The 11,153-nt window shown below is 54.5% G+C and overlaps 1 protein-coding gene across 2 annotated transcripts; it reads right to left on the reverse strand.

Moving 5' to 3' along the window:
- Positions 1-828: 828 nt before the first annotated feature.
- Positions 829-8,013, reverse strand: DYNLL2 (dynein light chain LC8-type 2). 2 transcript variants are annotated; one of them, XM_050909068.1, is made up of 3 exons: positions 7,923-8,013; positions 4,403-4,541; positions 829-2,700 (listed from the first exon to the last, which is right to left on the reverse strand). In XM_050909068.1, the coding sequence occupies exons 2-3, from the start codon at positions 4,532-4,534 to the stop codon at positions 2,563-2,565; spliced, it is 270 nt and encodes an 89-aa protein (XP_050765025.1). In that variant the 5' UTR covers positions 4,535-4,541; positions 7,923-8,013; the 3' UTR covers positions 829-2,562. The 2 variants fall into 2 exon arrangements, with proteins under 2 accessions (XP_050765025.1, XP_050765024.1); XM_050909067.1 differs by lacking the exon at positions 7,923-8,013 and having other exon boundaries at positions 4,403-4,555.
- Between the last annotated feature and the right edge of the window lie 3,140 nt (positions 8,014-11,153).

Here is an 11,153-nt window from a genome sequence, read left to right on the forward strand (position 1 = left end):
CCCCAAAGTAGAAACCACCTCTGCTTTTCAGCACTGCCAGGTGTAGGTTATAGCAGCTTGCCTGTGTGTAACAGCCATACTGCTGCTTGCTTGGGAGTTTTGGGTTCAGCTCATTTTATAGCTGCTTAGCATGAGTCACATTCGTCTGCAGCTCAGCTTCCCCTTGTTTCTCATGCTGGTGTTACTGTCCCACAGCATAGCTGTTAGCAACTACAGTAGTGTAAGTGCCCACAGCTTTTCCAAAATATCAGGGACGCCACAACCCCAAATTTAGGTCACATCAGGAGCAAGATAGCAAGCTGAGGGGGGTTGTTTAAGGGCAAGCCCACAGCCCCTGCAGTGCGAGAGGATTAAACACACATCAGCTTCAGGCAACTGGCAAGAGTTTCAGGTCTCACCTTTCTACCGAGCACAGGGAGGAAGCCTGAAGGGGAAACCTACTTTCCTGCAAAGCAGGGAGACACCTTTGAGTGTGTACAGGAGCCAGGACCCCAGCTGCTATACCACCCCCCATTTGTCTGAAGTCATTAAGAGGTTAGCCCCAGCACCTCCATATCTAGGTTACTCAGCACAGAAGCATCCCATCAGGGCTGCAGCGGGACACGCTCCCCTCGATCCCTCCTTCTGGTGCAGTGTCTGAGCCAGGCTGGAGGTCAGCACCAGCACAGATGGGCCACGTATGCTCTTCAGGTCGAGTTTCTCCCTCTGCAGACCTGCCTCCTTTGGGTCATCAGCATCTTCCAGGGCAGAGAACTCGCTCCTCATCCTCTCTGAGGAAGTGCAGTTTTTGCTTGGGACAGCTGGCAATGAAGAAGAAACTCGAGGCTGTTTAAATGTGTCAATTCACCTTTAATGTTTGAAAAAAATAAATGGTATTTGAGCCATTGCAGTTATGAAGGGAACAGATCTTGCTCCACGACAGACCGTGAACAGGTTCACATTAGACTCATGCTTGGAAAAAAAACAAACCCAAAACATTCTCCTTTCAGATCCAGAGCGGAGTTCTGAATAGACAAGACCACAAGAGTGCCCCAGACAGTCCAAGGCACATTACCCCAGTGCAGACATTTCCATCAACATGAAGTTATGACAGCTACATTCTTTCTAGTTACAACATTGTTCTATCAATATTACAAAATTAGGCATACTTTGGATTTTGCACAGAGACAAGAAGGACTTTTACTTCAGGAAGTAGTCAACCTGGGTCATCGAGTCATTTCACAATGAAGAGCTCCCTTCACTCTGCCCTTTCTCCCCCAGCAGTGACTTAATACCAACACCAAATTCATCTCAGAGACACAAGTTAGGCTCACCAGCCCAGTGATATTGTCTATGCATTAGTTAGCCAACCAATAAATAGACCTTATGACAAGCACCAGAAATTTACTTGCCATCACACAGCATTTCTCCACACCCAGATAAAAAGAACTTCCTGCAGTGTAATCCAAGAGTCAGTACATACTAAGACAACATCACCGCTGAACCTACTGGAGACCAAGACATTTGTCTGCCTTTGAAGCAGATGTCACATGAGTTTCCTTCACACAAACATCACACATAAATTTAACTTCTTGGTACTGTGCTTTAAGAACAAAAGCAGATATCAGAACATGGAGGACAGTCCTCCAGAAATAGCTTATCAGCTACAGAAAATAAAAAAAGGAGACAGTGGCCACTTACAAGTCTTCCACATGACTAGCCTGCTTTAAGGAGAGCATCAAGTTAAGGCAGTGTTGAGACAACTGGCTAAGAACATGCCAAATAGAGCTGTTGTCAGTAGTCACCAATTTGATATCCTACTCCATTTCGGGGACGGGCCACATGGCTTTAGATCTCAGTATCAAGGTCTAAAGACTTCAGCCACAGGATGCTGCTTTCTGCAGCAAGCAGCACCTCAGGGGGGATGTTTGTTGAAGTCTTCTAGACCAGGCTGAGTTGCTTACAAGTCTAGGTCAATGTTTCAGCAGAGCCAAAAATACAGTGATGGGCACCGAAAGAGAACACCAAGGGTGCCAGCTGCAAGTCTGTTTATCACAGTCCGAGGTGGAGTTCAACTTGTGTGTGAAAGCCACATAATCAAGAGCCACCCCACCAGCTTTCAGGGAAGGTCTAAGTACCTGCAGTGAGGTTACTGGGAGAGCCAGCTCTCTACAGTCTGCAGGGTGGGTGCAGAGGCTCACACTGGCTTTGCTCCTCGTTACAAGATTAACAGTCTAATAAAACTCAGTAAGGAAGTCAGGGTCTTTTGGCCTGCCCAAAGAAGTTTTCCCAGCCTCAAAGAAGGAGTTACCACTGAGGGAGCTGTTGTGGAATAGTTTTATTTCTTCCCACGTAAAGGCCATTGTTTAAGCATTTACAGGTTTCCTAGTGCAATACAACCAAAAAAGCAGTAACAAAAAAATGCCGCCTTCTTCCCAGGCAACTAAACAGAAGTAGATTTTTACTGCAACATATACACATTAAATATAGTATACAGTCCATGCAGCGGCATAGCCATGTTAAAGGGAGTCGTGGCTTCAGCCATCAGTGCATTACAGTCCAAATTTCACTTGCTCCTACTTCCTATCCAGACTTGAAGAGAAGAATTGCAACCTGACCCAAGTAAAAATAAATGAAGTGCTTTGTCTCATGTGTTACATAGCTGCCAAAGTTTCTGCCAACAATGCAGTGCCAAGTTGGGTTGTATTTCTTGTCAAATTCCTGAAGAAAGAGAAGAGAGGCATTAAGGCCAAGAAAGCCCACATGAAAATAGTTCTAAGCACAAATTCTTAGCTGGTTCTGTTCACATGCTATTGCCTCTCCTCCCACCTGCAGCATCTTTCGATTCCCCACTGCAAGACACTATTATATTAAGCAAGGTAGTGACTGACACAACCAGACCTCTGCGCTGGATTGTTTGAAGGATCCAGCACAAGCAAATCATCTCCTGAGACTTGGAGCACCCATCAGCCCTGGGCAGAAAGAGCAGACGCAAGAGCTCTCCTTGGTGCAGTGCTATTCAAGCCCTGCGTGTAGGCTAGCTCAGGGGAATATTTCTCCTCTCCCATTCCAAACCCACTCACAAAAAATAAAAAAAGATTTTGGCATGTCTGCTCCAGCAAGGCATTTGAGCTTAAAGGTCACCTAAAAAAAGGAAGGAGAAGTCTGCCTTCTGCTGCTTGGGACTCTTCTTCACATAAAGGGGAGAAAATCTGCATTGAAAATGAGCAGGCAAATTCACAGGCCAGACAGCACATGGAGACCTAAGAGGTCAGAGGTGAACAAGCTGAATGCTGGCTTAGTAGTCAGTCTTCTTCTACTTAGCAGGTAAGATGGGGTTAAAGACCATTTTCCTCCCTCTAATTAATACACAACTCCCAAGAACACCCTTCCCTCCCCTGAGACAGAGCCAGAAGAACCGACTCAACATTCAAGATTAAAGCAAGTGTTAGTCCTCAGATAGCAGCAAGACAGTTTGAGCTCTTTGCAGGTAACCTTTGAAGTAAGGAAAAGGCTTTCTTGCCAGGGCATGAAGGTGCATCAAATTGCTTCCCTCCTCCCAACACACTCTCAGGAAATAAAGGCCAACTTTTTTGGATGCCTTCTGTTGCACTCACTTTACAAGCTGCATTGCCCCAAGCACTTTGAGATAAGTCTTGCCTCAGTGATCTGAGAAGTTAGGAGACACCTTTGAATCCTTTACATTCAAGCTTAGATTGCAAGCAAGGCCCAAAAGCTAGCCCAGGTGCCAGGACTGCATTGGATATGAAGTCACACTTTCCTCTTTCAAAAGCACTTTGCCTCACCATTCGGAGAAGTGGCTACAGAGGGAACTGACGGCTCCCCAGATGCTGTTAAGCATGAGACTTAAGTTAATGGGCTCCTGCAAATGGGGAGGCACCCTTCACAAGCCAGGGCAGCTGCTTGCACTGTTTTTAAAGCAGCACCTTCCACAACCCTGCCAGCCAGCACAAGGCCCCATCCTCCTCCACACCACCCACCCCAGAGCCAGGAACATGGCAGACAGAACCGCACATGCACAGCTGCCCACTTTGAGTGAAACATCAGAGTAATCCCACCCTGCACTGGTACTGCAAGTCAAGCAGCATCTGCGGAGCAAGTCCTAAACAGAGACTGCAGCCAGCTCTTTCTAGGCTGGCAAATCCAGAGGGACAGCCCTCACACTGTTTGCTCAGAGCTTGCCAGAGCAACAGACCAGGCCCTGCTCTGCCATAGCCCTCCTCTGACCTTGGAGAAGTCACTCCGTCCTCTTGGGAATAGCAGTAAAGAAGCCAAGAAGAAAGCATCTTCTCCCTCCAAACACACAAGTATGAAGTCTCAGGCGCTCAGGCTCATGACAGGCACACATACTTAAGAGCTTCAGGAAGTCTCAGCCAGAGCAGCCCCCTCATCCCGTAGTTACCTTCTTTATATATGCTGCAATGTCCTTTTCTATGTTGTACTTCTCCATTGCCTGTGTAGCACAGTCTACAGCATCCTGCTGCATGTCCTCAGACATGTCCGCATTCTTGATCACAGCCTTTCTGTCAGACATCGTGAACCTAAGGCAGAACATAGATTCCTTTAATCCCTTCCCAAGAAAGGAGAAGCTTCCTGTGCATCAGAGGTGGTCCTTTCTATGGCAGGCTGCGTCACAAGCCGATACTACAAACCCCCTGTTATGGCCAGGGTGAGTTTATCAGGGAAGCCTATAGTAGTCCCAGGCTAAGGTGCCCCTTATAGCTGGAGCACTGTAGCACTGGCACTGTCTGGAGGTTAGACCAGAGGTAGTCCAACATCACCACCTGCATTAAACACACGCAGAAAAAGCTTACTGTGTGGGAGGAGACGGGATCTGCAGAGAGCCACAGCCCTCCTGTACATCAATAGGCTACAGCCAAGTTTGCCTCCCAGGTGCACCAGTGGTTTGGAGCATCATCTGTTCAGAGCCTTGCAAGCAACAGATCCCAGACCACCCGTCTCCAGCAGGGAGGCTCGGGAAGCATATTAACAGCAACAGTGCTTTTATTCCACCCCATGCCAGGAGTTACAGTTACTGCTGCTAGTTTAGCCTGGAAGGAGTGTTGTTCCACATTCAGCCTATCACCATCCCCTCACCTCACTGCTGCTTTGCCGCTGAAACCCAGACTTCAGCTGTTCCCACGGGACAAAGCCGGTCTGACAAGCCAGAAACAGGTTAACACCAGGCTGCAGCCTAGAAACAGGGGCAGGGGGAAGCAAGCCCCACCACAGAGCTAGCACAGCTAGGGCCTGGCAAAGCGGCCTCCTTTTCCTCCCTCTGCCTGTGAACCACAACACAGATGCTAGAAACCAGCATGCTAGTGCTGCCCCTGACCTTTAAGAAGCTAGAAAGTGGTATACTGGAGCTGAGCGTGTAGCCCCCTTCGCTCCATCAGTTAGTTCATGTGCTTCGTACCAGTCACTGAAGCCATTTACACATAGATCTGCCATGGCCTTTCCAGGGAGGCATTCAGCATTTCGAATTTTCCAGTGCAGTTCATATTATCCTAGAAAACAGGGATTTGGCAATCCCAGCCCTGCAGCCTTTCTCCAAGCAAAGGTCACGACACATGCCCTGGGGAAGGAGCCCCGTGCAGTCCTGCTGCTGGCTGGCACACTCCAACACCCTCCAGAGCCCTCGCTCCCAAGCCACACACAAGGCCCGGTCAGGAGGCACATGTTATCTCGGGGACCGGTCAAGCAAACGTCTGCACTGAGAAGGACCACAGCTGCCCACCTTCGCAGCAGCTCTTACTGGAGCACATTAAAAGTTTGTAGGAATGAGCTTCTTAATGGCAAGGAGTGCCTCCAATTAAGGCTGTAGAGCACCATTAAGTTTCTTAAATCCTTTTACAGTGCTGTAAGTCTTGAGTGATACTACCAAGCATGTTTTGAAATAGTGAAACTACACATTTTTAGCTCTACTGGGGAGTGAAGAAAATCTGCTGCAACGATCGCTTCCTGGAACAGTCCCAGAAAACTGAAGGAGTAGCTTTGTTACAGCAATTAAAGGAGCCTGCTATCCAGAGAGAAAGAGAATCCAGTTACATAATTGCAGCCCTATGATTACAATACTTCAATTCTTCACTCTGCCTGCAGTTGAAGATTTCTATTGCAACCTTAATTTATACGTTTTAGATACAATGTTTAATAGAGCACTGCTATTAACATACACTAATAGCATCAAGAGAAATGACAGGAACCGAGCTCCAACGCCAACAGAGAGCACGCGCCCCTACCACAGCTCTGGAAAAGCCACTTCCAGGCAGTTTGTTCCCCTCTGTGCTGCGATTTAAGCCAGTGGGTGTTAGCCCGTGGCCCAGAAATCCTGGCAGGACAAGACATGGCTCAGAACAGCTCAACCAACTGCCTGTAGATTTGAATTCACTACCCAGGAATCTGGCAATCCCTTGGGGAAGTCTTCTGGGGGTCCAGCCCACAGGAAAAGGGAAGTAGCAGAAATTCACTTCTGGGTCATTCTTCCAGGAAAGCCTCTTTAGGGAAAGAGGGCAAACAAGCTCTCACACGCATCAGGCCTTTGCACACCTCCGCTGCACGCCGAGTTCAGAGGGCATTTGCCATTACATAACCAGCCACGGAGTGACCTGCAAAAAGCATCTTCCTTATTGTTTAGGCAAGGAGCATCTCAGTGCAGGCCCATGCTGCCGAGGGCCAACAGCGCCGTAGAAAAAAAAAACGATTATCCTTTAGTAGAGCTGCAAGCGCTGGCCAGCCTGCCCTCCCCAGCACCGCACTGCTCCAGGGCACAGCATCCTTCACGGGCCAACCATGACAGGGGCTGGCAGCCGGCTGTGCTGCTGGAAGGAGGGCCCCCTGCACCCACCATAGGGCAGGGAGCAGCTCCGAGGGCCACCCCATCCACCCACCTGAACACCACAGAGCAGGGCCCCAGTCTCAGCTCATTCCCCCGTGGGGTTACAGAGGCATCCTCCCCGCAAGGCAGCCCAGCAGCACCACGTACGCATCTTATCCCTAAACTACAAGAGCACAGCTGGCCCTCAGGGTCTTGCCACCCAAGTCTGGCCCTCTCGAGGAAAACCACAAAGCCCCAGCACCCAGCCCAGGGCAGGATGGGCCTGGGAAGGGGTAATAGTACAGCTCCAGCAGTCACCCCTTCCCTATTCCAGGGCAGGATGGGGTCTTGAGGGAGAAAGAGGAGACCACAGCCCTAACAACCACTCCAGGGCAGGATGAGGCCTTTGGAGGGGGATTAGGCCCAAGCCAGCATCCAACCCTTCCCTCATCAGGGTAGAATGAGGTCGTGGAAGGAGCATGAGGCCCAAGCTCAGCACCCAACCACTCCCCCAGCAGGACAGGATGGGGCTTTGGGAGGGGGGACGATGCTCAAGCTCAGCACCCACTCCTTCCCTCATCAGGACAAGGTGCCGCTTTGGGATGAGGATGAGACACAAGCCCCCACACCCACTCTTTCCCTCCCCGGGCAAGATGGGGCCCTAAGAGTGGGACGAGGCCCAAGCCCAGCACCCACCGCTTCCCCCACCACGGCCGGAGAGGGCCCTGGGAAGGGGGTGCGGCACAGCCCCCTCCCCACCAGGGCAGAAGGGGGCCCGGGGAGACGCTCCCAGGCGGCTCCCGGGAGCCCGGCGCATGTGCAGGCCAGAGCCCTGCGTGACCTTCACGGGGGGGAAGCCCCGGGGGCGCCCGAGGCAGCGGTGACCTTGCCCGGAGCGGGGCCGGCAACACACCGGCGGCAGACCACCGGGGCGGGGCGGGCTCCGAGCACCGCCGGGAGCTACCCGCGAGCCGGAGCCGCCCGGCCAGGGCCACGACCCCCTTCTCCCCCGGGTGCGGCCCCGCCGCCACCTCGCACACGGAGCGACCGGTGCCAGGCGAGGCGCGGAGGTCCCCGCCGCCCCGGCCCGGCGGAGAGCGTCGCTCACCTTCACAGTGACAGGGCCACCCCGGGAGGGCGAGGCACGGCACCGAGGAGGAGGAAGAGGAGGTGGGAGGAGGCCCGGACCCGCTCGCCTCAGCCCGCTCCGCTCCGCTCCGTTCCCTGCGCCGCGCCGAGCGCTCTGCGCCTCGCCGCCGCGCCGCGCTCAAATACCGCCCCGCCCGCTGCGGCGCGCGGCCCGTCGCTCCCTCATTGGCTGCGCCGCCCGGCACGCCGCGCCCCCATTGGCTGTACCGCGGCACGGCCCGCCGCCCCGGCCCGTCCGCCCGCGCTGTTCTGCCTACATCCTGTTTCATCCCACAATGCCGCGGGGCGAGCGCGGGGCGGGGCGGGGCAGGACGGGGCGGTGCCTGGCGGGGGCGCGGGGGGGGGGGGGCTACCCCGGTGCCGTGAGGGGCCGGGGCCTGGTGGCGGGGGACCGGTTCCCTGGGGGGGTCCCTGCCGCCTTGGGGACCCTGATCCCCTGGGGGGGGGGGGGCCCTGATCCCCTGGGGGGGCTGATTCCCTTGGAGGGGTCTCTGCTGCCCTAGGGGGCCGTGATTCCTCTAAGGGGTCCCATCTGCCTTGGGGACCCCGATCCCCAGGGGTGACCCTGAACCCCTGGGAGGGACCCGCTGCCTTGGGGAGACCTGACCCCCTTGGGGGGGGGGGTAACTGCCTTGGGAGGGCCTGATCCCTTGAGGGGGCCATGCTGCTGTGGTGTCCCTGACCCCCATGGGCCTGGCTCTGCCTTCACGCCAGACGTGACAGGGATGCGTCTCTGGTGACAGACCCCAGAGCCAGGCCGGCTGTCGGCACCATAAGGGCACACTGTCCTGTGTGTGTCCCCCCCCCCGCCTTCCCCAGTTTGCGGGTCTGAGCGGGCACCGCGGGGCTCTGGTTTCATGGTTGGGCAGCTGTGTGGCGTGGCAGCTCAGCCGGGCGCTGAAAACAGGGCAGCGTTACAGCGGAGCGGGGCTCCGTGGCATGAGGATTATATTCCCAACCCTGAGAGACCCCAGGGCGTCTCTGCGGCAGGATTTGCTGCCATGTCGCCGGGCACCGAGCACCGCGGCCACCCAAAGTGCCCGTGTTTCGGCAGTGCTGTGTACGCCTACAACCGGGTCTCGCGTGTGGCTCCCCGCCAGCGGATCCCTGGCGTCCCGTGAGACTTCTCTGTGTCCGCAGAGGTGCTTTGCAGGCCAGGGACTGCCATGTGCAAAGTGTTCTTGGAAAGACGGCTCAAACTAAGAGTAAAAAAACAGTTCTGTCAGTGGCGATTAGTTGTAGCTTTGCACCTCGACGGCGTCTTCCACCTGAGATCTTCAATGCATGTTGGCCATCGGTCACTTGAGCTTTGCGAGACCCTCCCAAGCTGGCTGGCATTGCTGCAGCTTCTCATATTTACAGCTGAGGAAACTAAGGCAGTAGCAGGAGAGAGTGACCTGTGAAAGGTCCCTGAGGCCGTTAGCGGCCCCATTAGGAACAGATCCAGGTCTCCTGGAGCTCCATGTAACCTCCTCCTCCTCCACTGTCCCCAGATGTCCAGGTTTTCAGGCCACTGCAGGCAGGCTCTTGCTTTCTCCCGCAGGACTCAGCATCTCTCCTTGCCCTGCAAAGCCAGATTTCCCCTTCCTGAACACATTAAGAGGGCTCCCTCATTTCTTGGGGTTTTCCTGCTTTTATACTGGCAGCAAAGCCTGGGGAATGCCCAGCAAAGGTGGGAGCATCTTTCACTAAACCACCAGCCCCACGTCCTGTGGGAGCCGCTGCTTTTCCCCGGGGGTGTCTCAGCGAGTCCTGCCAGGTCCCTTTCCTGCGCCGCCGAGAACTGGCCCTGCACCACACCAGTGCTGAGGGGCGACACGCGGCCGTTCGAGCAGCTTCATCGTACGTTCACCGTGAGAACGCGTGATGTTTCACGTACGTGTGAAAACCAAGGTAAGGACAAAGAGGGGCATACAAACTCTCTGTTCACCCCAAAGCCCAGGGAAAGGCCTGACGCAGCACTGTGATACCCTGGTTTGCATTACTGCTCTCCCTGGAGTAAAGCCGTGGTAAAGCTCAGTGTGAGTAACTCGGCAGGTACCAGTGCTGTCGGAGCGGGTTGAAGGGCTGATCCGGCGCTGCGGTGCCTTGGCAGGGAACCCGCTAAGCCCCGCCGCCGGCAGCCCTGCCGTGGGGTCCCCGTGGCTGGCGGGGGGCCAGCAGTCAAACCCCATGCAGACCTCAGGGTGGGAAGCAGCGAAGGAGACTCGCACTTGTAACCCGTCTGCTGTGTGAGGTCTCACGGGGTCCTGCGCTGGGACCGGCAGCGAGGGAGCAGCGGGGCCAGTGGGATCCTGGCACATAGGTGTGACACCGGTGCTTTGGCCACTTGGCTTTCCCACATGGGGCTCTTGCCCTCGATAAACCTGCCACGGGCATAGACCTGCCCCCCGGGCTGCCCCCGCGGGCCCGTCTGCCAGGCTGGCCGCCAGCCAGCTCCCATTTTGGTTGCTCCATTTCACTTGAGCAGAGGTGCCAAGAAGCCCTTTGCAGAAGCCACCTGAAGACAAGCCCAGCAAAACAAAAAAGTCCCCGTTCCCGCGCCGTCTCCATTCCTGCACCCTCCCCATTCCCACGCCGCCGTGCCCGCACAGTGCTGCCCGGCATGAACAGTGGCAAGATGGAGACAGCGCTGCCTGGGCTGAGCTGGCTCTTAACGAGACCAGTTTTAATTGCATGCGCGGCCTTGAGAACCAGGGAGACCACTCCAGGTACTGAAATCTATCTAATTTGGTTGCTCAAGGAAGACAAGCCTACGGCTGATAACAGCACTCGGGGGACAGGCTGGACTTCACTCCACGGCTGCGCTTTTGCCTCGCAAGCGGGCAGCCCAGGAATGGGCCGATCCTTTTTGCTAATGAAGTGGATATTTCCTGGTGTGACCTTCGCAGCCTCTGAGATACTGGTCAAAACTCCCAAACAGCAAATAAAATATTTACTATTCCCAAATGGCTCCAGACCTGAGCTTCAGCCTTAAGATGAACAGAAGCCAGAGAGCAGCAGAAAAGCAAGTGAGGACTGTATGGCACTAAGTTTGTAAGACCACTGCTGGCGGCATGGGACCTGACCTCCAGCCTTCAGACGGATAATTTAAAGGCATCAGCCTCCCCTCTGAGCTGAAATGCTGAAAGCCTGGGTGCATCGGCCAGGCAATGGCTGCAGGTCGCCCGCTGTCTGCCCAGCACTGCAC

This window comes from Gymnogyps californianus, chromosome 20, assembly GCF_018139145.2.
Source record: "Gymnogyps californianus isolate 813 chromosome 20, ASM1813914v2, whole genome shotgun sequence".
In the NCBI taxonomy this organism is placed as follows: domain Eukaryota; kingdom Metazoa; phylum Chordata; class Aves; order Accipitriformes; family Cathartidae; genus Gymnogyps; species Gymnogyps californianus.

Coding starts and splice junctions, on each gene's coding strand:
- DYNLL2 (XM_050909067.1), bottom strand. CDS start 4,555: ATGTTCTGCCTTAGGTTCACGATGTCTGACAGAAAGGCTGTGATCAAG. Junction 2,701..4,402: donor TTGCAGCATATATAAAGAAG/GTAACTACGGGA, acceptor CTCTTTCTTCAG/GAATTTGACAAGAAATACAA.